This window comes from Colossoma macropomum, unplaced genomic scaffold (assembly GCF_904425465.1).
Source record: "Colossoma macropomum unplaced genomic scaffold, Colossoma_macropomum, whole genome shotgun sequence".
NCBI classification, from domain to species: Eukaryota; Metazoa; Chordata; class Actinopteri; order Characiformes; family Serrasalmidae; genus Colossoma; species Colossoma macropomum.
In genome coordinates, this window is record NW_023495267.1 from 1,499,626 (window position 1) to 1,523,515 (window position 23,890).

At 39.7% G+C, this 23,890-nt stretch overlaps 2 protein-coding genes across 2 annotated transcripts; both read right to left on the bottom strand.

Moving 5' to 3' along the window:
- Window positions 1-486: 486 nt before the first annotated feature.
- Window positions 487-10,652, bottom strand: blm (BLM RecQ like helicase). Its single transcript, XM_036561766.1, is given in 23 exon segments — window positions 487-819; window positions 821-874; window positions 1,143-1,338; window positions 1,576-1,698; window positions 2,446-2,641; window positions 2,938-3,137; window positions 3,215-3,359; window positions 3,524-3,714; window positions 4,132-4,327; window positions 4,739-4,899; window positions 4,992-5,098; window positions 5,350-5,498; window positions 5,713-5,811; window positions 5,942-6,055; window positions 6,171-6,289; window positions 7,602-7,778; window positions 7,896-8,328; window positions 8,330-8,618; window positions 8,708-8,828; window positions 8,928-9,028; window positions 9,255-9,393; window positions 9,520-10,301; window positions 10,544-10,652. Coding segments are annotated over 23 exon segments (4,326 nt in total). The 5' UTR covers window positions 10,645-10,652; the 3' UTR covers window positions 487-686.
- A 4,120-nt stretch (window positions 10,653-14,772) lies between these two features.
- Window positions 14,773-20,990, bottom strand: ctsh (cathepsin H). Its single transcript, XM_036561742.1, has 12 exons — window positions 20,813-20,990; window positions 20,556-20,587; window positions 20,264-20,369; window positions 19,537-19,607; window positions 19,350-19,454; window positions 19,144-19,230; window positions 18,760-18,815; window positions 18,479-18,560; window positions 18,180-18,248; window positions 17,974-18,080; window positions 15,322-15,447; window positions 14,773-15,173 (listed from the first exon to the last, which is right to left on the bottom strand). The coding sequence occupies exons 1-12, from the start codon at window positions 20,973-20,975 to the stop codon at window positions 15,104-15,106; spliced, it is 1,074 nt and encodes a 357-aa protein (XP_036417635.1). The 5' UTR covers window positions 20,976-20,990; the 3' UTR covers window positions 14,773-15,103.
- Window positions 20,991-23,890: the final 2,900 nt, after the last annotated feature.

The following is a 23,890-nucleotide window of genomic DNA, read 5'->3' on the forward strand; positions in this document are numbered from 1 at the left end:
CGAAACGGTATTAAATATTGTTTCTGATAGTCCCTTGTAACTGGTGCCATGGAAATATTCAAACTTGAAATAAACATTCAAATGTGTTCAAATTTACCTTGTGGTTTGTTTTTCTGAGTATGTCATCTAATAAAGTCTTGTCCCACTAAACAGTGAACTATCTGAGAGAATTAAGTGCATTGATGAAGGTATAAATGGTTGAATATGGATTTACGCTATACTTTGTGCTATTGATTAATTTCAAGTCTTCTGTTAATGTCTTAGATAGAAGGCTACAATATACAACTGAGCCTGTTAATCATTTCACAAAGAAATGGCATAGTTAGGGAAGATTTCACATGCTTAGAGTTGAAACTGTGGTTGTAACTTTTTGTCTATATGTAATGTAACCACTAGTAAATGTATTAAGGTTTCTAAATCATCTAATGATATCAGAGAATAGACAACAATAATTTGGCTCGACAGTTTAATGATAAGTTAAAAGTTTTAAGTACACAATTTGAGACGACGTATGGAAGCAAACTGCTCCCTTACACTGTACAGTATAATACTGAGAATAAATGCAAAAAGTGGGCTGCATATAAACAGGACAACAAATACACAGAAAGCAATTACACAAAGAGAAATTATATACATACTTTACAAATATGTGGACACAGAAAGAAAAAGGTTGGTAGCTGATGGACCTAGCTGAAGTGAGAGAAGGCTGGTTTGAGGAATGGTCGTGCAGCGTTCTGGGGTGTAGGCAGAGCCATGAAGCCTGGTCTTCTCCCTGCTGGAGCTGAAGAAGCAGGCCTAGAGGAGCCTCGGCCCGCTCCCCCGACCTGCACTTTTATATCCTCCTTTAGACGAAGACCAGTTCCCACTGTTCCCACTGCATGAAGAGAATGCATTAGATTTGACTAAGTTCAATTTATTTCGATTGCTTAGGACATTTCACAGAATTTCTAAAGAACAAATCAGTGATTGTGATCATTTTAAGGGCTGATCCACTTGTCAGATTAATTGTTCTTAAACACATTCAGATATTTGGGTTTTTCAATGATAAAAGCGGTCTTTTCCACATTACCTGGGCCACTTCATGACAGCAGACAATTTGACAAGAAATGCTCCGTGTTACCTGCTCTGAAACAAAAACTGACCTTTTAGAGTTTTTGTTGTTGTAACCACGTTGCCTTTTGGGTTTCCTTGAGAAGGATGCCTTCTTCCTTTTCTCTCCTCGGCCTGTGTTGCTCCTGAAATATGCTGAAGAGCCGTCCTCTCCGTCATCATACACATCATCCTCAGGATGGCCACGTGTCGTGTCGATCCACCCTGAGCTCTCACCGTGCTCCTCAGCTTAATGGGGGAAAAAAATAAAGTCAAGCCAAAGACTTTGTTTCAGTTCAAACGTGTTTTTGGTCAAAAAAATAATAAAGGAGCTCTTTGAGGAAAAAAGTATTTCTTAAAAAAGGCTGAAGAAGGGTTAGATGGTAAATAAACCTTAAACCATTAACTTGAAGGTTATAACTGTCCTGCAATTGCAGACAAAGATTTCTGCCACGAGTCATTTAGTTGTGTTACTCAGGCACTCACCAGGCAGCTGCCATTCTGAGTATTTCTGTAACAGTTCGATGAGCTCAGCTCCATATTTCTCCAGCTTGTCCTCAGTCACACCGTCGATCTGTAGCAGCACCTCAGGGTCAGCCGACAGAGTCTCTGCACAGCGCGCAATTCAACACCACACTCAATACAGCAGGAGGTTGACACAAGAGAACGGGCTGAACTTATGGGAAGATTTCAGAAGGCTGCCTATTAGGGATGTGCATGGGTACTCAAGTTAACTGTTAACCATTTGAGGTGCTAACATGTGACTACTGTAATCAGTATTCAGTACTTGTTACATTTCATTTTTTGTGACAGGAAGACAAAAGATTTAATGAAATGCCACTTATGTTTTTAAAGGACAGTACACTAGCTGATGTTAACCAGGTCCAGAAACAGTGGAAATATATTTCTCCGACAAATTCGGCACATCGGTTCATCGCCCACTGAGGACAAAAAACCTCATATAAGACAGAGTCCTCATCAGCATCCAGTGTTGTACCAGTTAATTGCTATTTTAGCTCATGTCTGCAGAGGCAGCCTCCATTACTTTAAGACAAAAGACAAAAACTACAGATAATGGTTTTTTTTTGTTTTTTTTTGAATAATAAAATTAATAATCAAATCCTCCGCTGCTTGCTGTTACACTTCTGTGCTACTGATTTTTTTTGCCTCTTAACACCAGCAGTATCTGCTAAAAGCTTAAGCCTCCAGCTGTATGTTTAGGGTCGTTAAACTGAAATAAAGCAAGTTGAGAAAGCATTTGGAAAACACCTGTAGCTATGCCAGTTAGCGAGGTTGTTCACATTATTTTGAAAAATTTGAATTATAACACGGTGTATGTGGGGTTCAGTAGCTCACCGGCGATCTTTTTCAGGGTGCTTGTAGAGAAGATGTTGTAGTAGTGAAGACCAAACACTTTGCCCAGCTTCTTGCACAGCTCGCGGAGCTCTTCCAGACACTTCTTGACCATCTCCTCCCTCTTGGAAACATTCTTGGTCACAGAGGCTTTATGCTTCCTGATGCTAGAGGCGCTTTCGGTCTCATGGAACTGAACCTGCAATGGAGCACATAACACATCACTCAAAAAGGGTACAAAACACAAAACAAAACAAAAAAAAAGAGCTGAGGAGACCACTAGTACAATGTACATTAGTGCTATATAAAATATAACCACTGCCAAATTTCTTTTTTCTTTTCTTTAATGTGCTTTACTAACATGAAAGTGCACTCTATTTTGATAAAATGTTGCTTTGGTATAGTACAAGTTCCTATAAATAAAATGGTTATTCATGGCAAAGATACTTCTAGAACATTTCCTGAGGTTAGGTAAACAACATCTGTAGTCCCAACCTGCAAGCTGCCACTCAGGACATTCATGGCTTTAGGGCCAGCTGAGATGTAGGCCACGGCCTGACCGTTATTGGTTATGTACAAATCCTCCATCAGGATGTGGTCCAGCACAAGCTTCTTAAATAGCCTGTCTGCGTTGTGCCTGGAGTAAGCTGCTCCAATGCCGTACATGCCTGACTGGACTCGTGCACTTTTAGAGCCTGTGGAGATACTCCTGTTAAGGTCTGCTATGTTCATTCTTAGTGGAATCAAGAAGACTAATTTGTGACCATCTTACCTATGAAGATGTCAACAAGCATGTTCAGAGTAAGTCTGTTTTGCTGTGACGATCTGCCATATCTGCTGCCAACTTTTTCACAGTTTTCCTGCACAAACCGCACAATCTTCTTCACATCCTCGGTCACATTTCTGGCTTGGTATTGCTGGAAAAAACGTAATTTGGACAGACATTAAGCACTTAGCAAGATGCTTCCTTTTTTTTTTTTTAGAAGAGTAAAACAAATGAATAAACTCACAGATGTGGAATACTGCAGAAAACCAGCTTATTTCATCAAATAAAATAAAGATGACTGAATGAGGTTCTTACATGTGGTCTGGCACAATTATCACAGATGACTTCGGGATGCTCATTACAGAAGCCAGAATTGAACTTGTGCTCGCCAAAGTACGCAAGCAGCTGTATCCTTCTACACTCTGCCACATTCTCACAGTAATGCACCATGCTGTGCAGGTTGTTAATGTGAGTGGCTCTGGAATGGTGGTTGCCATCCTTGTCCACTGTAATGACATTACGGAATCTTTATTATAGATGATTGCAAGGTTAATAGTTAAAATATCGCAGGCAAGGATGCATCACAATCAAGGTGAATCTGATATTCTGTTGTCAGTCTTTGGCTGGATTTTAAACTGGTTCGACATGGTAACAAGATGAGTTGAAACATGGACTATTAAAATCCATCATAAGCAATAAATATTGGTGCAATGCTAAAATAACAGTGACAATGAAATTTTAACAAGTGACCCAACAATACGGATAAGTGACATTTTGCACCCCAAGTTTCAGACAGCATAGGTGCAGTTGCTGAAATACTCAAAATAAACCACACAAAATCTTCATTACTTCATTAATCTTCAAATGATCTTTTTCAGCAAACGACAAAAACAAAAAACAACACTAGGTAAAGGGATACATACTGGCAATTAGTCTTTTGATGCGGATGACATCATTGTAGGAGTAGAAGAGGACACAGTGGGATATCTCTCCATCTCGACCAGCTCTCCCTGATTCCTGGTAGTAGCCTTCCACCGACTTGGGCAGACTAGCATGGATCACATACCGCACATCAGGCTTGTCAATGCCCATGCCAAACGCAATTGTGGCACACATGACCTATGAAAGTTGAGGTACAGTAACAAACGTGGTGAGAAAAAAAATATTAAAAAGTACAGCTGTTTAGAACCACATCCACTGATTTAGTAAAACTGACTACCTGTGAAGCATCCTTGAATCTAGTGAGTTTGAGAACCACTGTTAAGAGCAATGCAATAAAAATTCATTTTCAGATTTACAGAGGGTTCCTGATATATAACAGCCAACTGAAATGAGAGCTCATTTTCTACAAAAGTAAAACCACTTCTCTCTCTTGGGCCTGTGACAACATAGTAACTGTTTGTCAACAGATATTAAACCAAAGTGATGCAAAGTGACTGCTTAAAAATGATCAGTAAATAATATTAGCTCTGTGCAAGGCAAATAATACACTATTATAAAATATTCCATTATTCAAAGAAATTCTCTCACCTGGCAGCCATCCTGGTTGATCCATTTGTTTTGGACATACTCTCTGTCACTGTCATTTAGCCCAGCATGGTAAGCCAGTGCTGCTATCCCAGCCCGCTGAAGACTATCCGCCATGGTGTCACAGTCGTTACGTGACAAGCAATACACAATACCAGAGTCACCTATATGTAAAAGACGAAATCCAAATGCCTTTATTAGCAAAATGAGTTAAAATACAGCTTATATTCTTAACACATTATTACAGCACACTCACGTGGATAATGTTTCTTGATCCAGTTAATGCAGTCCTCATCAACTTTCTTAGGTTTTTTAGGCAGTACAGAGTATTTTAGATTGTGTCTGTTGAAGCTCATTGTGAAACTGGGGAGAAAGCATTTAGTGAGTGATAACTTTTGACACCCTGAAATACGCTCAAATGTATGTACTCTATATAACTCAGTTGTGTTACACATTAAAAGCACATAATGAGTGTGACAAACCATGAAGCGACTAAATCTGCAAGCAGAAACAGCACTTGATTTTTCTGAACTCCAAAACGTGTTCCAATAAAAGCTCCACAAAATAATGCTGCTTTGTGAGCGTATCAGGCATGGTCCAACACCAAGACTTACACCTGTGGCCGAGTCATGGCCAGCTGATTCAGGATATCCTTCTGGACTCGAGGTGTGGCAGTGGCTGTCAGTGCCATGACAGGAACCCTGGGAAACTTCTGTCGTAGCTCATGCAACCGCTTATAATCTGGCCTGAAGTCATGTCCCCACTACAAAAGGAAGTTTTTAAAAACAGTTAACTACTGTAAGGTTCAGAAATGTCCCTCTTACTTTTGGCATTGTTTTAACTCTGCTCTCATTTAAGAGCACTTCTGACTGGAAACAGCAAAGACTACAGTTAAAGTGTAGACTGCTAGCACTACTTTAAAATCAACTAATGAATGTGCTTAACTGTACATTATTAATCTTATTGCCACTGCATACCTGGCTGACACAATGGGCCTCATCTATGACAAAACGAGCAAGCAGGCCTCTTTCATACAGGTTCTGCAGAGCACTTATCATCCTCCCACTCGCAGATACCTAGGGGAAATAAATTCATCACCAACTCACAGATATGAATTCCATAAAACTAACTAGCTCCCAATATTTTTTTCATTTAAGTAATATTAGCCATTTTTAAAAATACAAGTTGACCAGCTCAAGAACTAACCTTTTCAGGAGTGGCATAAAGCAGTTTGACGAGAGGATCTTTCTTAGAGAGCTGCAAGTAGATTCTCCCAGCTTCACTATCACTTTTATCCCCAGACAAGCTGGTGGCAGGGATCTGAAAATGGAGAAGAAGCAAAACTGTCATATTATATAATCAATATTATATACACAGATCAATCTGAAGAAGCTGAAGGCATATTTTAAGCAGTTATCTTAAGGGAGAACCTTACATCTAATGTGGTGAGTTTCTGGACCTGATCCACAATAAGCGAACGTAGTGGAGAAATCACCACAGTCACCCCAGCAGACACACAGGCAGGCAGCTGATAACAGAGACTTTTACCCCCTCCTGCAAAAGAGTTTCCATTTGGTTTGCAATAAGTAACACAATACGTAATTTTTTGTTTTGTTTTTTTCATATGTCATATGTGAGTCCTTGCAACCATCAGTTGACTGGATGCAAACACAAATATTAATTTGGAGCTGCCAGAATTAGCCATATTATCCTTTGAATATTCATAATGTTAACAGATAACATTAATTAACAGATGCTGTATTCACCCCCCTCAAGTCAGTGTTTTGTAGATACACCTTTGGCAGCAGTCTCAGGCTTGAGTCTGTGTGGATATACCCCTGTCAGCTTTGCACATTTGGGCACAAATTATTTTTTCATTCCTCTTTTGGCTTACACCAAACATGGTGTTTAGTCTGATGGCCAGAAAGCTCAATTTCAGTTTCATCAGAACAACTCACTTCAGGGTCTTCCACATGCCTTTTGCCAAACTGTAGCTGAGAGGTCATGAAAGTTTTACTTAACAGTGGCTTTCTTTTTGCCACTCTGCAACAGTTGTTGTTTGCACAGTTTCTCCAAACTGACAGTCACTGAAGCTTCTAACTCTTTCAGAGCTCTTACAGGTCTCTTGATGGCCTCTCACACTAGTCTCCTTCTTGCAGGGTCACTCAGTTTTTGTAGACAACCCTGCTCTTGGCAGGTTTTCTTTCAGTTTCTTAAGTAATTGATTTATCTGAACTCCAAGGGATATTCAGTGACTTGGAAATGCACACAGATGCTCTCCTTTCCACTAATTATGTGACTTTCAGCACCAATTAACTGCACCAAGAGAGTCAATTTGAGGGGGGGGTGAATCCTTAAGCAGGCAGATACTTTGTGTTTTACATCTGTAATTAATTTACTTATCTTTCATTTTGTGTTACTGAGTTGCTGTGCAATCAGTGTAAAATTGATAGCCAACAAGGTGTTCATGAAATACTTTTAAGGGCTGTAAATAGAGGTAAACAGGCCACCACAGAATCTTGTCAGATGCCAAACTGCGCTCAATTAGGTTCAGAAAACTCCTCTTTTGCCCTAATCTAAATAAAGCAACGCTATCTCTCTTTTAAACCATTTTAAAGCTTGTTCATTAAAACATTATGGTCTATAGTACCCTATTACTACAGTAAATGCTGCACTCAAATCCAACAGTACCAGAAGCAAGACATTTCTATAGTCTGTGGCAATCAGTAAGTCAGTGGCCACAGCAGTACTATAATGTTTGCAAAATCATCTGTGCTTGGTATCGTTCCTTAAAAAAAAAAAATTAAAAAAAAAGGAGGTTGAGCAACAACTTTTTCCAAAATCTAGATCTAGAAAACAAGCATACCTGTAGGCATCAGGACAAATGTATCTTCTCCCAACAGTGCAGCATTGATGGCTTCTAGCTGATTGAAACGGAACTGATGAAGACCAAACCTCTTGTGGAATATCTTCATCATCTCCGGAGAATGAGGAAAGTTAAAGCCCCTAAAGCGGTCATGCGCTGGATTCCTAACTGTAACTTCTGTAGAGACATTAGATTCCATCAATACTAAACAAATACAACAAAAATCTATGATCAGAATGGAGGACAGAGAAAAAATTAAATAAAATAAACTGCATACATAACAGAACCACTGACCAGGGGAAGCTGGCTTAGTAGGTTTTACAACTGCTGTGGGGGTAGTGACAGTCTTTTTCTCGCAAGACTTAGAGGGTCCACCTTCACGAACTGGTTGTGGGAGGGTACTGGAACTCCTCTTTGAAGCTGATGAATCCACAGGTTCCTCATAGTAATCTGGGATATCACTCTCATTTAAATCATCAATGTCAAAGTCATCAATGTCAAAGTCATCTGGCTCTGTGCTCGCTCTTAAATCAACACAACCAGATGCTGCTGTGCTGTTTCCAGCTTTACTCTCTGTATTCTTTCTGCTGGCCTCCACTGGTTTCTTCAGTGAGAAGAAAAGTTCAGTCTGCTTAAGATCCACAGTCTGATCATTTGGCTGATTTAAGAGAAGCCTCGAAGTACTCTCTCCTGACTTGCCATTACTCCAGTTCAGGCTTAAGTTATTTCCCCTGCTCTCCACTGACAGCAGATTTGAGGAAAGGGTTCCAGGAGCCTCCTGGTGTTTCCACACCATTAATAATGCAGTCTGAGTCTTCAAAGACACTGTTGTTAAAGTCCACAGACATCGTAGAGGCAAGGGACTTTCGGAACTGAAAGCCTTTAGAATTGTCTTCTTTGAATGAGGTCAAAGGAGTCGTGACTCCAAAACTTGTTCTCTGAAGCAATCTGGGCTCAGGGGTTGCTCTGTCTGACAGGTGCTTCCCTGATGATGCCATGTCAGCAAGAATCCTTTTCCTGTGGAACCATAATATTTACATGATGCACAAATAGCAGTTACATAATCAATTCAATTGTTTTACGCTTAATCAATGCTCCTTATTTACCTGTGAGCTCTCTGTAAAAGCAGATCTGTGCCACAAGTCAGGGCTATGAGCTCATGCTCAGGGATGGCATCCACTAGACAACAGATAGACTCCATGACACTGAAGAGAGCATCATCAGGCCCTACAAAGGTCAACAATCGTAATCAGATACATGATGGGTGAAAAGAGGTTGAAATGTCTACATGCAGAAGTACAAATAAATTAAACAACAAGGTCATACCTTTTGAATCTTTGGCAGGAATATCCTGTTCTGGAAAGCTTGAAATAGAGCCTCTTGGTGAAGCAACATTTACTTCAGCATTTTTGACAAGGTCAGATTTTCTAAAGTGAGAGATCAATAATGCTCATTCAGTTCCTACTTTTCAATAGCAGAGCCCAATCTCACATTACAATTCATATTTAGTCATTTTTTTAAAAGAAGCTTCTAAAAGGACTTAATTTTAATTCCAAAAAAAGGGAACTTAGCCTAACCCAAAAGGTGCAAGATCAATCTTAACAAGTAGGAATATTCTTTTTATTTCACATTAGAAACAAAAGGTGTTGCTACCTTTTCACCAGAATTGAAACAGGTGGGCTCCTTTCTTCAGGCGAGGGCGGAATAAAATCCAAGTCATCCTCCAGCATATCCTGAGTCTGACTGTCATCTATATCTATGATTTCTGGATCGATGTATTTATGTTCAATGTCTGTAAAACAAAAGCCAGAAATAAAGAAAAAACTAAAAAAGATTAACTGAATTACAAATCAATTCTTATCTTTTAGAAATAAGGGCATATAAGCAACATCACAGAAGTAAAAAGAAAGATGCTGACCTGTTGAATGCTTCACATTCCCATCAGCTTTATCTTTAGGTTTAATAATGTCAGCGATGCTCTCATCCTCACTGTCACTTAGCAGTGGCTTGTGTTGAACCCCAGGTGAACGACGTTTAGTTGGCTTGATGGGTGAATCATCTGGCTCCCCAGCTTTATGTCCAGATAGGGCATCATGTTTATCAGCACCAGAGGTCTCTGCTGTAATCTCCGAAGCTTCTCCAGAAACACCAAAAGACGGTCCTACAGGCAAACTTCCATTCTCTGTTGTGTCAGCAATCTTAGCACTAGCAACTATAGGCGATATATCCTTGTCTGTTCCTGGTGGTTTTTTCACTGGAATCTGGGGGCTTTGTGATAATGCTTTTCCCTTTACTGGAGTTTCAAAATCATCAAAGTCATCCCAGTCATCGACAGGAATGGTAAAAGAGTTGTGACAGCCCAATGTTTTTACAACTTTATCGTCATTAGCATCTGCAGGGGTGTTGTCTGGTTTTACTGAAGCCTCAGTGACAGACTGAATAGGGGTGGATTTCCCCACTGCAAATGGGTTTGCTAATGGGTTGATGGTCTGTGGCTTGGTTTTGCTGGGTGCAGTGGAGAAGTTGAATTTTGGAGGTGCTCTTTCAGGCTTGTTTGGAAATGTCAGAGGAGGTTTTGTTACTTTACAGCTGCCAGGAACATTGACACTCCGGTTTGCTAGAACATTTGCACCAATTACCTTTTGGGGAACTTCAGCTTTGCTAACACCTGACGTAGACTTCTTTTTGAAGCAAAAGGCCCTGGAGGAGAAGGGGAGTTACTATAAATAAGTAATTCTGAGCATCTAAGATTAAATACAAAACGGATTAACTTAGTAAATGTTCATGACTAAAATGAAACAGGAAAATTCAAACCCATCAAAATTTTGCTTGAGTACAGGTATGTTAACCAACTACATGTTACTTCCCCTTAGTCAGCCTAAGAAGCATTTCTGTTATGACCCACCGTTACAGTAGAAGAACACAGGCCAGTGGAAACTTACCCAGGCTTTGGTTTGGTCAGGGACAGCTTGTTCTGAGCGGCACTAACTTTGGTGTGCCGCTCGAGTTGCTCTTTTAAGTTGTTTTGAGGGAGAGTGAGCATTGCGCGAACAGTAAACAAACATGCGTACAAACAAACTAGTTAGCTAACCTAGCTAACTTACGATGCTCACCAAATAACACAAGGTACAAATTAAACAAAAGTAAAACTTGGTCAGACAGCTATATAACTAACTATTCAATATCTAATGACATCTGCAGCTCACAGTAAGCTAGCTAACCTAGTCAGAGAGGTGCAAGGAGACTCACAGAATACCCGCGCTTCACTTTGTTAGCTAGCTTGCTAAGCGGCTTATCACCACTCTCTCCGCTGTACGCGGTATCTTGGTACTGCAAACGCAGACACTACAGAAACCGATCTGTAATACCGTGTACTGAAGAAAACTGAGTTTCTTTTAATTACGCATAAAAGAAAAATAAGCGTTCTTGCAAAAAAAAAACAACCTCGTACTACCAGTAAGCTAAAGGCTAAAGCTAAAGTTATATTTGCCGCTCTCCATGCCGCGGGTGCGCTACTCGCCCTCTGATTGGTGCATTACAATTCGACGCGTTTCCGCCTTTTCCTGATTGGTTCTCGCCTTGTAGCTGCGTCAGAGCCGTTTCTCTACAATTTCTCTGGCTGCGTCCCGAATCATGTACTGCATACTACACACTTATTAGTACACACTTCTGTCCGTGTCAGTGCAGGAGTCAAATCATACATACCCGTCCTGATTTTACTTCCTTTCCGACCATCTTTTCGCAATTCTTTTGGAAGAATCATACATGTAATTTCCTCTATTTTGTGAAGGATGATTCTTTTTCTCGAAATTTCAGCGTAATTCAACCGTTGGGATGTAAACAAAGCACTTTAAAGTGGTTTGATGTGAAATTGTGCATTGTAGAAAAACTTTGTAACTCAGATTTCTCCACAACGGAAAAATGACCAGTAAACCTACACATCTTCCGAGTTTTTTATGTAAAAAAGTAAATGGCAAAAGTGGTAAAAATCTGAAAAATACTGGGTATTATTTTTCATTACGTCCATGTACCTCTCCACTATGAATGGATTTTTCTGTTTAACGGCAAAAGCTTGTCATATAACCATGTAATGGTTTCCTGTCAGGTAGGAGACATTTATAGAGCTAAACAGTGACCCATTTTTTCAGCAGCTCTGGTTCCAGAAGTAAAAATCCCATTAATTTTCTCCATAGACATTTCGAAAATTCCTTAAATAAAAGTTCCAACCACTCAACCGAACCAGTTAGCTACCAGATAAATCATGACGCTATAGAAGATGTGAAAAACGAAAAAGGGCAAAACCACAAGACTGTGTTCTTAACGTGTTTAATGTCGGAATGAACAACATATCCCACAAAGCATTGCGAATAGTTTCAACCAATAGTTTCTTAGCAGTGATTGTACAGTGAACCTTACGAAAGAAGGATCTGTCTTTGCCTTAATTAAAACTATATTAATTCTGATATGGCCTATAACTTATTGTTTTACTTATGGAAGTGGCTCCAAAGAAGTAATCACTGAAAGGGAACCTGAAGGGCGGAGAAAATTTGATGCTGCATTAACGTGTGAAGGGGATTTCTGTCATTCATTAGCATTTAACATTACACTCTTTATCTGTGTGATTTTGCATGGGAGCCTACTGTTAGATCAGAGTGTAAGAGAGCGAGAGTTTTTTTTGTGATTTTATATAAATTTGTTTTATTTTATTTCCAACTTTTCTTTCATAACATCCCTTTTTAGATATCAGTGAAATATTTTAGATATCGCGAAATATTTCCTTCTTTGTGTAAGCTTGTAATTTTAATATTACATGAATGTGTATCCAGGGCATTCTTGTCACACACACACACACACACACACACACGCACACACACACACTACATTCCAGTACATGGCCAGACTCTGATTTTCAGCCCTTCCGAACTCTATTCTTCTCATCACAACAATTCTGACTCAATAAGTATATCTAGAACGGTGCATCTCACATCAAACCACTCATCCATTCTCCTGAAATGATGAGATTGAATAGTCCAGTATTAGCACATTTTGAATGGATGTAGTACAGTGTCTAAGTCGTTTTTCTACTATGTGATGAATACTAGTGTCACACAAACTAATCTTTCCTAAATAGCAATATGGAAATTTGAGGGAGTTTTCAGCATTCAGCTCTATTCATCATTCTGGACACATCTGAAATTTCTTCATATTTATTTAAACCTTCTTAGGGTCCTACTAATTTTAGAAAACCTGTATAGCTGTACAGCACTAGCATCATATAATTAGTGTATACATTTATTTGCAACCAAACAGGTTTTATATTGTATTGTTCACTTCTATCAAAAGATTGTAGTTTTCTGTGATTTTGCCTGCCGGTCCCGTGTCCACCAGTGCAGTGCATGGAACCCCTCCAATGTTGGTGGAAATGTGTCAGAAGTCTGATATTGATATTCACCCCACCACAGCCACTGTAGGTTTGTAGCCTATGCTGTCCTTCTTGGCTAGGCCAGCCTTCTTCCCGCTGACCACCCCCAATGGACAAGCCCTAGTCAGATACCCAGCTGACCACATGTGCAGCACTGGCAGCCCTGTGCCACTGGCTGTATGGCTTGGCCTTGTGAACAAGCCCTGGCCAGATGTCCCAGCCAGTTGGCAGAAACTGCAGTCCACGCGACCTCTCTTCCCAGTACCAACTCCAGGGCCTTCGGCAAGTTGCATGAGTGGGCCAGCTGTGTCTGGACGCATAGCTCAGTTGGAGACAGTGCCATGATGAGCTGGTCCCAGGCTATCTTGCTCTGTACACAAGGTGGCACATGAGCATAGGCCCGTCTAGCTAATGTTTCAATATCATTATCCAGGGTGATTATGAATGGTTCCCCTGCCTTGCCGGTCTTTAGCAGTTACACAGTTTAAACAGATGGAGCCTCTAGAGCGTCCCAACCAATGCACTGTAATCAGATCTCTCACTAGGGTCTAGCATTAGCAGGCAAGCTAAAGCAACATCAGTCAAACAAAGTGTCAGCTGCAGGGCTTTCTGTTCATCGGACCACTCCCACGATTTGGCTACCAGGTCAAATGGTGCATGGAAAGCTTCCCAGTTCGCTTTATTGGAGTATTTTAAGAGTCTTACTGTTTACTGCTAAACACCACTATCTCTGCACCATCTGCACAGAGATTTTCCACTGATGTCACAGTAGTTGGAACAGTTGGGAATAATGGTGGCTAGCCTCTGAGCTAGCTGGCACTTCCAAGCGTGGGCACCATCCGGGATCCTCCATCACCACCACTGCTCTCTCATGGCTCTCCCAGGTGGTACCGCTTACCCCCTGTGGCTGTGGTACTCTTAAAGATGCAAATTCACTGTTGTTCTCTTCTACTGTTATACCAACAGAGCACTCCTTCCCTTCTCTGAGTTATGTAGCTTAGCTCTACTAAAAAGATAAGTGTGATTTTATATTGATATGCTTTCAATGAAAGACGTTTTTTGTTGTCTCTCTATAAGCACGTCATTCTAATATGACCTTCCGTAAGAAATAGCTGTCATGTATGGAAGTCATGGAAAATGTCCTAGAAAAGTAATAGAAAATGATTTACTATAAAGAATGGGAATCCTGATTAACCAAGTAAAGCACATTTCATTACCAATTCATTTTAATTAAATTCTTTTGGTAACAGCAGCTACACTGCCTTGGTGTTTGTCGCATCTTGCATTTCTGAGCTTTAGCATTTTATTTTAATTCATGCTACATTTCCCACCTCTATTTCAATTACTGATAAACTCAGTCAAAATCAGGCTGACATTAAAAACCTCTTTATTGAGCTCTGATTGCTATCATCTTTCAACTAGCTTTGACCTCAGAACACAAAGGATAAAAAAAGAAGTTTTTTTGGCAGTTGCTCTTAAGCAAAGGCAAAGTTTTAGTTTCAACAATGGTCTTAACATACTAATAAGCCCCTAAAGTGCCATTTTCAAAAAAAAAAAATTCACCTTCCTGTGTATCAACAGATGCAATTGATGCATTTCTCAGTGTATTGTTACCCCTCTTGTTACTACTGTTTTAATCTAAAATATTAATTTCTCATTGGCACTTTATCAGTGTCCTGGTTTAGATGTCACCTTTGGCTATAAAGCCATAATCTGTGTAGCCTTGTGCCAACATTCAATTTGCAGAAGAATGTTTAACTGTTCTTATGTTTATTTTATGAGCAGTCTTACAACAATCATATGACAAACACAACAGTCACAGATGGCTTTAAACATCCCCTGAGAAAAAAAAATCATTAGGTAAAAATCATTAAAAAGTATTCTGTCAGTATATTCTCATAAAAGGTGATCTTTTAAAAAAATTCACAAGCAGCAATCTGCTGATATTACTGACTGATTCAAATACTGTAGTTCCCAATAGTATGAGCTACTGTATGTTGTAGCTTTTCACATTTGCTGTGCAAAATATATTTCACATGATCATCCCTTTCCAAGTAAAACATTAATGTGGCTTAATCATTTACACCAGAGGATATGATGAGCAAGCAGCAAGGCCACACATGTTCTTTCCCCGCTCAATGTAGAAATATCTGCATAGAAGAAAATGTTGTGATATTTTAATATGTTCCCAATGTACAAATGCAAATGATTAAAGCAACGCTGTATTCACATAGAAATTTATATTTTGGCCATCTCAAGCCTGCATATGATGAATTTTGTTGAATGAGACAAACATACCCATCTATTCCCCAACTGGTTCCCCAAGAGTTCTTCACTATCCAATAGGGGGTGCCATTCTCCTCCGCATAACCCACAGCCAACACTGCATGGTTCACTTTGTCTGTAGTGTTGTGACACTCAGTGCTAAGAAATGTCAATGCACACTATTAGTGAAGGTGATACTTCTCTCAACAACAATCATTATTACACTTCAAAATTTATAAAAGGAATATTATCGTGGCCAAAATTTGTAGCTACAACAGTTAGGCAGTAGAGCCTGGAGTATTTGTCCAAACCACACAGTGTTCAACTGCCAAAGTTGGGTTTGGTCAGGCTTGGACACCATTTCTCAAATTTTGTTGGGCTCAGGTCAGGTTCAGATTTCACATTTCAGTTTTCTCACAGCCCGTCTCCCACTTTTAACAGATTTACAACCTGCATTTACCCCACTTTAGCTTCCCTCGCTACTTTATTTCTCCTTCATGCTTTTATAACCTGAAATAATTTAGTCTGGATACTGGAATCACGCTGTTGTTGGCAGTGAATATCACTGAGGTACATGTGTAGCAAAAAAGCAATAGCCTATGTAAAGTTAGCAGGACTAAAACTTTTGAAATGTTGTTCAAAGACATTAATTGATGAATAAATTTGTTAAAATGGAATTCAAATTTTATTTTGGACAGCTCACAAGTGTTAGCTTATAGCTCATGAGTGTTTTTAAATGTGTTTCTTGATGAGCTTTTAGCTGCTGTCATTTTATCTAGGTAACTTATATCTCCACCAGTGTTTCCCAGCCCTGGTACTTGAAGCACACTGCCTGGCACATTTTTGGTTGTTTTCCTTATTTCCAACACACCTGATCCAACTAATCAGCTCATTATTAACCACTTACTGAGTTGAAGTGGGTTTGTTAAGGCAGGGTAAACACTAAAATGTGCAGGCAATGTGCTTCCAGAAGCAGGGTTGGTAAACGCTTATCTAAGCTATATAAGTTTTAGGGATTTGGAGACTTCTCTGGTGGAAATGTGTAATTGCATGCAACATGCAGAAGAACAATTTGTAACGTCAATTGTGCTTCAGACCCCATAAGCACAATGCTGTTTTTTCATCTGAGAACTAAACATCGAGCCAGACCTTTTTTTTGAGCCTGTACATGTGGCATTAATAAGTGAAGACTTACAATATAGCCAGAAATACTCCAGCAAAATCCAACTCGACACCTCTGGCTTTTCATTACTGTTTGAGGTGTTACACGGTGACTTGCAGCAGTTCACGGACACCGTGTTTTAATGTGTGTGTTTTTTCCTCCTGATTCAGTAATGCCAAAAAAAATTCTTACACAGTGCAGCTGTAATATTTCCACTAAGGTAATTTACGCGCTATCATTAGGGATATGTTTTATTCTAAGCTGCTATCCTCAAAATAAAAGCTCACTGATCCAAAAATATGCACTGCCTTAAATGACAGCTTTTAGTTTGAGGTTCCACGTTCCACCTTAAATGATGCTGCACTTGCATTCTAGCACCTCAGCCTATTCGCCGGTTTTGTGTTTGAATTTGCCCATTCCACCTTAAATGAAGCAGCAGTTGCATTCTTGCACCTGCGGTTTCAGAATGTAACTGCTGCAACATTTAAGGTGGAACGTGAGAATTCGAACAAGAAGCTGGCAAACACAAAGCTTCAGCTTTCAGCCTCATCTGCTTTGATAACCCAGCCGCACATGGACCACAGAGTATGAATTCGAGTGTACCTGAATGTTGAAATTACTTAAAATGCCCATCCCTACTAGTAGCCATGATAAATTACTAAAGGTTAGCTAACCTTAGCTGAAGCTCAATGCCTACTTGTTCAGGAAAAAAAATCGCCAACTCAGCATCCGTCTTAAAGCTATTCTCACCTCTAAGCTGTCTTCATCTTTCAAATATGTCACTAATACTTACTTGTTAATAGTTTATTTACTAGCTAATACTTTCACTACACCTCTGGTCATGGAGCTTTTTAGAGGGATGCCGAGGCTTTTTAGGTCAGGATCCAGTTTGTTTGCTTGCTTCCACAGCTGAAGCACGCTGTGTTTCCCTACCAATTTGTTTTATATCTGGCCACGCAAGGTGTGGAAATGGTAGTGCAAAATGGCCAGTGGGTGGGATGGGCCAAATCTCAAACAGACTTTCTGCTCCAGAACGTAAATTTCAAAGGAGAGCGTAGTGGCTGTAGCACTGTTGTCGGAGACACCAGTATCTTAACTCAGCATGTTCCTTAATCTCTGAGGACATATCATGGAACGCTAACTGCTAATCTTTTTGCATCAGCTAACAGATGCCATTGGCTTGCATCGTGCTGAGTGATGGAGGAGAAGGAGGGACATCCTGCAGTGGGTTCAATCATACTCTCTTTGACTCACAACCACAAATGGTTATGCCACTCCCATATTGATAGGGCCAACATTTAGACAGTGGGCCACTTGGGAGAAAGTTCAGAATTTTGTTCAGATCAAGTCAGGGATGGATTAAAAGATGGTGCTGTGAACTGGATCTGGTTCAGCCTGAATTTCGCTGGGTACAGCTGAATTTGATTCAAAATTACAAGCTCTATGAATGTTCTAGTCAGGTTGCCATTGCATCTGTCATGAGGACCCTCTTGAAAATGCTGTAACGGGACTGTAATTCTTACCTGCTGTACACTCCTCCTGTGTAGAGCATGAAGTCACTCGTCACCTCATAAGCAAAGCTGACAGGGTTGAACCTGGCCACAGCATCCACCATCTCCATCTCATTATACTTAAAGAAAGACCATGTACTGTTCAGAGGTGCAAATATGACTACTTTAAGTGTACTGATTTGAAATCAGTAAATAAAGGAGGATTTGGGAAAACTTACAAGTGTGATGTTTACCACATCCCTCACAAAAGCAGCAGCACGCTGAGGATTATACTTACAAGGACCATCCTACAAACAAAAAATAAGAGAATATAGGTCTTTTAAAGCAAACTCTGGATGTTTAAACAGTTCGTGTTATGATATTGATGCACATCATAAGTAAATTACTTTGCAATCAATTACAATTATCTCTAGAGCCCTCTCTAAGACCATGATGAGAAAAACTAAAATCATACTGTGTGTTATTAATGATATGACAAGCATTGCTTTGTTGGTGGGAAAAGTAGCAGTTCACTCACTCGAGCTGTGTAGGGGTAGTCATCCTCTGTCATAATTCCTTTACTGTACTTGATGTACTCAAAGGCTTGACTCGGAAGTCCACTAAAAGACAAAGTGGTTTGTATATACATGCAAGTGCAAATGAGGATCTAAGAGCAACAAGACACTGTGGATTTATGTCATGTGATATGAACAAAGGTTTTATAGTTTTACATTCTTATTGTCTTATTTGTGTTTTATTGTCTACAAACTTTACCCCTTTTGGAAAAATTAGACTTTTAACCCGCTTATCTACACTTACCCATTGCAGCCATGATTGTTGAAAGCACCAGCACAATCTACCAACTGCTGCTCTGCCTGAAAAATAATGATAACCGAAGTAGGATGGCAGAAACACAGTACAGCAAGAGCAGCACTGTATGACACACATAATTCAACTACATGTAATACGGCAAAATGACCAGTTTATGTTGAACTTCTAGCATTTAAACATGTACACAATAAGAAAGCCCTCATAAAGTGTATAACAGCTACAGTGATTAACACTGTAATTCTTAAATTCTCATTTATTAATGTACAGTTGTTTCATTAACATTTCTTAGTACTAAAAAAGAAACACCCTGCACCTTTAATTGAATTGTTATGCAAAATGGAGGATCCTCAATGCTTAGGATCAGCTGCTCACCAGTAGAGGGAGCTTCCCCGTGGCAATTGCAGAGACGGACTCCAGACATCCTGTGGTAGAGAAAGTCCAGCAGCTTCCACAAGAACCCTGAAACAGTTTAGATGTAAAAATCCCCTTCAGAACATCTGATTCACTGAATGTTGCTTTTAGCAGAGACACATATTACCTTGACACAGGTTATTAACTGTTAGTAACAGGCTGGTTACCTGGTTCTTTACATGGGTGACATAGTTCCCTTTCTTCCTCCAGTCAATGGAGTCCGGATATGGCCCATTGCTGCTAACGTGATTTCCTTTGGTAGCTGAACAGTTCTGCCACGTTTGAAATAAAGGGTTATTAATGTCTAATGTGTCTACTTGTCTTAAGTTAACTGCAAGTGCTACCACTGGATACCTGAGGCTCAGTCAGAAGGTACTTTTTCTTGAATTCAGTGAAGGTCATGTCTGCAAACTGGTTTAGTCCCACTGTGTGGTACAAAAGAGATGCGCATAAGGTTATTACATTTTTCGATACTATGTCTAAAGGTGAATTCCACTGACTTCAGCATAATTAAATCGATAAGATCTAAGCAGTCATTCACAGTGTGCCATTCTAAAGAAACTCAGAATAAAAAGTCAGAATCGTTCACAAAAGTGGTGACAGGAACCAGACGTCCAACGTGTTTAATGTATGTGCTGCCTTATGCCTGAGACATTGTTTTACTGCAGTTTTGAGATCAAGGTTGGCCTAAAGCATATTTTTTACAATACATTAATGACAGAGAGTTACTTGCGAGGAAAAATGGTATCCAAAAACCTATTTTTTGTCAGATTTACTGTTATTTTACCACTAAAATCAACACTGTGTATAGAAACTTGGAATTCAGTGGTTGTTTTGAATGCTAAACAAACTGGCAATATTTACGCAGCAGATTTTTCGATCCCAGGTTCCTATCACCACCGTTGTCCAATCCAAGTATCTCTACAATGCACAATTTCACATCAAACCACTCTGAATGAAAGACTTTGTTCACATCTCAGCAACTGAATTAAACAGAACTCTGTAAAGCTCAGAACTCGTTTAAACCTCAGAACCCATTTAAACCTCCTGAGATTTTGTGTAAATAAAATCACAAGCCTACTTCTGAACTTGTGATTTCCTGCATTGTGCTGGTCGACCCTCCTCTTGTTTTCAGTGAAAATCTGCAGCCTCTGGTAATACTCATCCAAGCTGTATCTTCTATTGTGCTGTGGACAAGATTTACACAAGAAAACACTTTTCTTTTTAATGCAAGTCGTACAGAAGTCAGCTGGTCTCACGGGTTGGGATTTTTGGGGGTAACTATCACTTCCTTATTTAGATTACAGTGAACAAAGGGACGTACTTGGGCTTAAATCCTACTTCTGTTTGTACCATAATGTCCAGGTTCTTACCTCAGACATCCATGTTTTGAAGACAAACTCATCTGCAACAGCGAACACAGGCTTTATGTAAGACGTTATATATTAAACTGATCACAAAACGATCAGACTCATTCACAGAGCTAAAGGCTGTGCTGGAATTAACAGTTCCTCCTCGGAGAAGGCTAACTTTAGCTAAAGCAGCCTCAAAACAATAGCAAAACCGAAAGTTAACGCCGTTAAACGTTAAAATACTGTATTTACAGTTGTAATGGAGTCTTAACTCTTACCTTTTTCTGTTAACAGAGGAGTCGCACAGACGCAGTACACAATCACGAGTAAGGATGCAGTTAAAGTGAGCGCTTTCATGTTTGACACCGACTGCTGCTCCGTGACTCTGCGGCTCCTGTAACGAACGGAGGCAATAAAAAACTTCCCTCCATCACATGACATACAGCTGATTAGCACGTCTGTGCTAACGGGGAAGATAAAGGCGTTTGTAATGGCACTGACCTGAGGCGGCTCTGTATCATACGGAGCGCCCGAAAGGACATGGGGAAAAATACATGTGTTTTTATAATGGGTAAAAAACCCTCCTCACAGGGAAATGGCCTGGAATTTTTTTTTTCAGATTAATGATCATTTTTCGGGATTATTAGCTTGAGATAATTTCCTCTGGATAATTTTCCGGACGTCTTCTTTTTTGACGCACAACTTAACCTCTAAACACTCTGCATGCATCCACCTGTGGCTGTTAAGCTGGCTGCTCTTGAATAAATACCTCGGACATATTTGTGTAGCACTTCATCTGAAACTGTTGCGTTTCAAATGGCACTTTGATATTATATAATGATGTCTGTTGGCAACCACTGAAGCAACGTCTTTATATTTAAGACCGAGTTCAAATTTAAGTGATATATTTTGTGCTATATTTCCATTAGAACAGATCCAATCACGGATGCATAACTTTCAGCACCCCAGAAAATGAACACTGGCTTGGGGAGATAATAATGAGTGGAATGCTGCTTGACTTGGTGCCATCTACAGGTCAGAGTGGGTAATACGCGCATATTTTCCCTATGTATATCTTGAGATAAGTATCCTGAAAAAATATCTCGAGATAATTAATTAATTTGAGAATAAATATCCCAGGTCATTTCGCAGACTGTAGTCTTTACCCATTTTTTCCCCATGTCCTTTTGGGGGCCTCACAGTATCAGGCACTAGGGTTGTGTTTGTGCTTTTACACATTTTAGTGACTTTTCCCCCACTGCTCTAACACCCACGAAGTGATGAATTTGAGTCAGGTGTTTTAGAGGAGAGGCAGTGATAAACTTTACTTCATGTACTCCAAATGGAACTGCACTGAGAACCCACTTCAACAGAGATCACCCTTCATTTCCAAAACTGGGGTTCAGAAAGTCATTAAAAGATATGGGGATTCCTAACAACCATGTAGGACCTGGTAGACCATCAAAACTCATCATCAGATAAACAGTACTTGAAGCTTACATCTTTGAAAGAGAAAAAAATCAGGCTCCACTCTTGTTTCAGATCTGTAAAAATCCACACGATTTTCTGTCCATCCTTCCACTGTGAGGAGGTAATTCAATGCTAAAAGTCTGAAATGATGTGTACCTGTCAGGAAGCCGTTACTGAGAAAAGTACAAACCAAATAAAAAAACTGCTGGTGTTCTCAAAACAATGGACTGACCACCACAGAGTCCAGACCTCAACATCACTTAATGTGTTTGGGATTACTTGGATCATGAGAATCAGAAAATGCCACCAACTTCTAAAACTGAACTTTGGAGGTGCGAAGAAATTATTTCTGCGGATTTCTCTGAAAAGCTGAAAGCTAGTCTTCTGAAAAGGATGGAAACTGGTATTAAGGCAAAGTTGGGACACACCAAATGCTGATGATGTGTATTTTTCTGTTAAATATGTTTACCGTTTTTTTTCAAACACTGAAAAAAACATTAACTTGTACTTAATGACCGTTTTGCCTGGAAATTAAACAAATGATGGCTAGTCTCTGACTTTGGCACTGTACCTTTCATATACAGTGCCCTCCAAAAAGATCTGGACACTTTAACCTTTTAATTATCGTTTTTTAGGTTACTTCATAAAATGATTAACAAAATTATATTTGTTTCAGAGAAACATGATGGTAGACTCTTTGTGTGGAGAAAGCCTGGAGAACTCCAACCAGATTGAACTAAGGCTACTGTTAAGTACAGAGGTGGAAATATCGAAGTCTGGGGGCTTAGCTTACAATGACGTTGTGAGCTTCTGTTCATTGATGGGATGATGAACTCAGAAGTGAATGAAGGCATTTTGGATGCAAACCTGTAGAAGTCTGCAAAGAAATAAATAGAAATCAATAATAATCTGAAACACAGCGGCCACCTTTTAAAAGAATACCTTTTTAAATGTGGCACAAACGTTCAGATACTTTTGGGGCCATTGTAGACGCAGTTTGTAGGTTTCCAGTCATCATAGTGCTTTTGCTGCTGCACAATTTATCAGCTCCACTCCTATCAATCATTGAAAAGGGACCACAGTAGGACCACTGCTGACCAGATATTATTTCTCAGCATAGCAGTCACGCTGGTATGGGAGAGGCATGGTAGAATATGTAGCATTGGCACAGGTATTTTAGGTAGAGCATTGCTCTTGGAGTTTTAATGCTGTGCAAACTTACTTATCAGAGACTCTAGCTCATCTATTTCCATGCACATTTTGTGTTAGATTTTCTCTTTATTAAAGTTCGGTGTCTGACCGCAGGACCACAGCAGCACTACACCATCTCATACCTGCATAATACACAACAACATGCCACCACCATATCATTGTCACTGCTGTGCTGAGATTCAGATGCCACCCAAATAATATCTGGTCCTATGGTGGTCTCTTTCCATTAATAGATGGATGGGGGGACTGATAAATATTGCAGCAATAGATGGGCTACAGTCAGTTACAGTAAACATACAAAGTAGGTATGTAATAGTGCACAAAATTCAGTTCATTACGATACAGTGATGTAATGCATTTTTCAACACGGCTGAAATAAGGAGTGCCTGAATATGTATTCATATAGTGTTTATGTTAGTATGTTAATGTTTGTAGCACAGCTTACATGTATGCGCACAAGGGCTATAACAATGTGTAGTTACAGTTTTGATAGGATGTTTAAATCTGTGCTCAAGACTCTGTTCAATTTCTGATATTTCGTGTGGAAAAAATGTCTATAAACTACCCACATTGTTCTCAAACAGAACTTTTTCAATGCCTCTCCTCTAACAAAGTAAACAACCCCTAGAATGTTTTATTGATTTATAAAAGCCCAGTCATTTGAGTATGGGTGT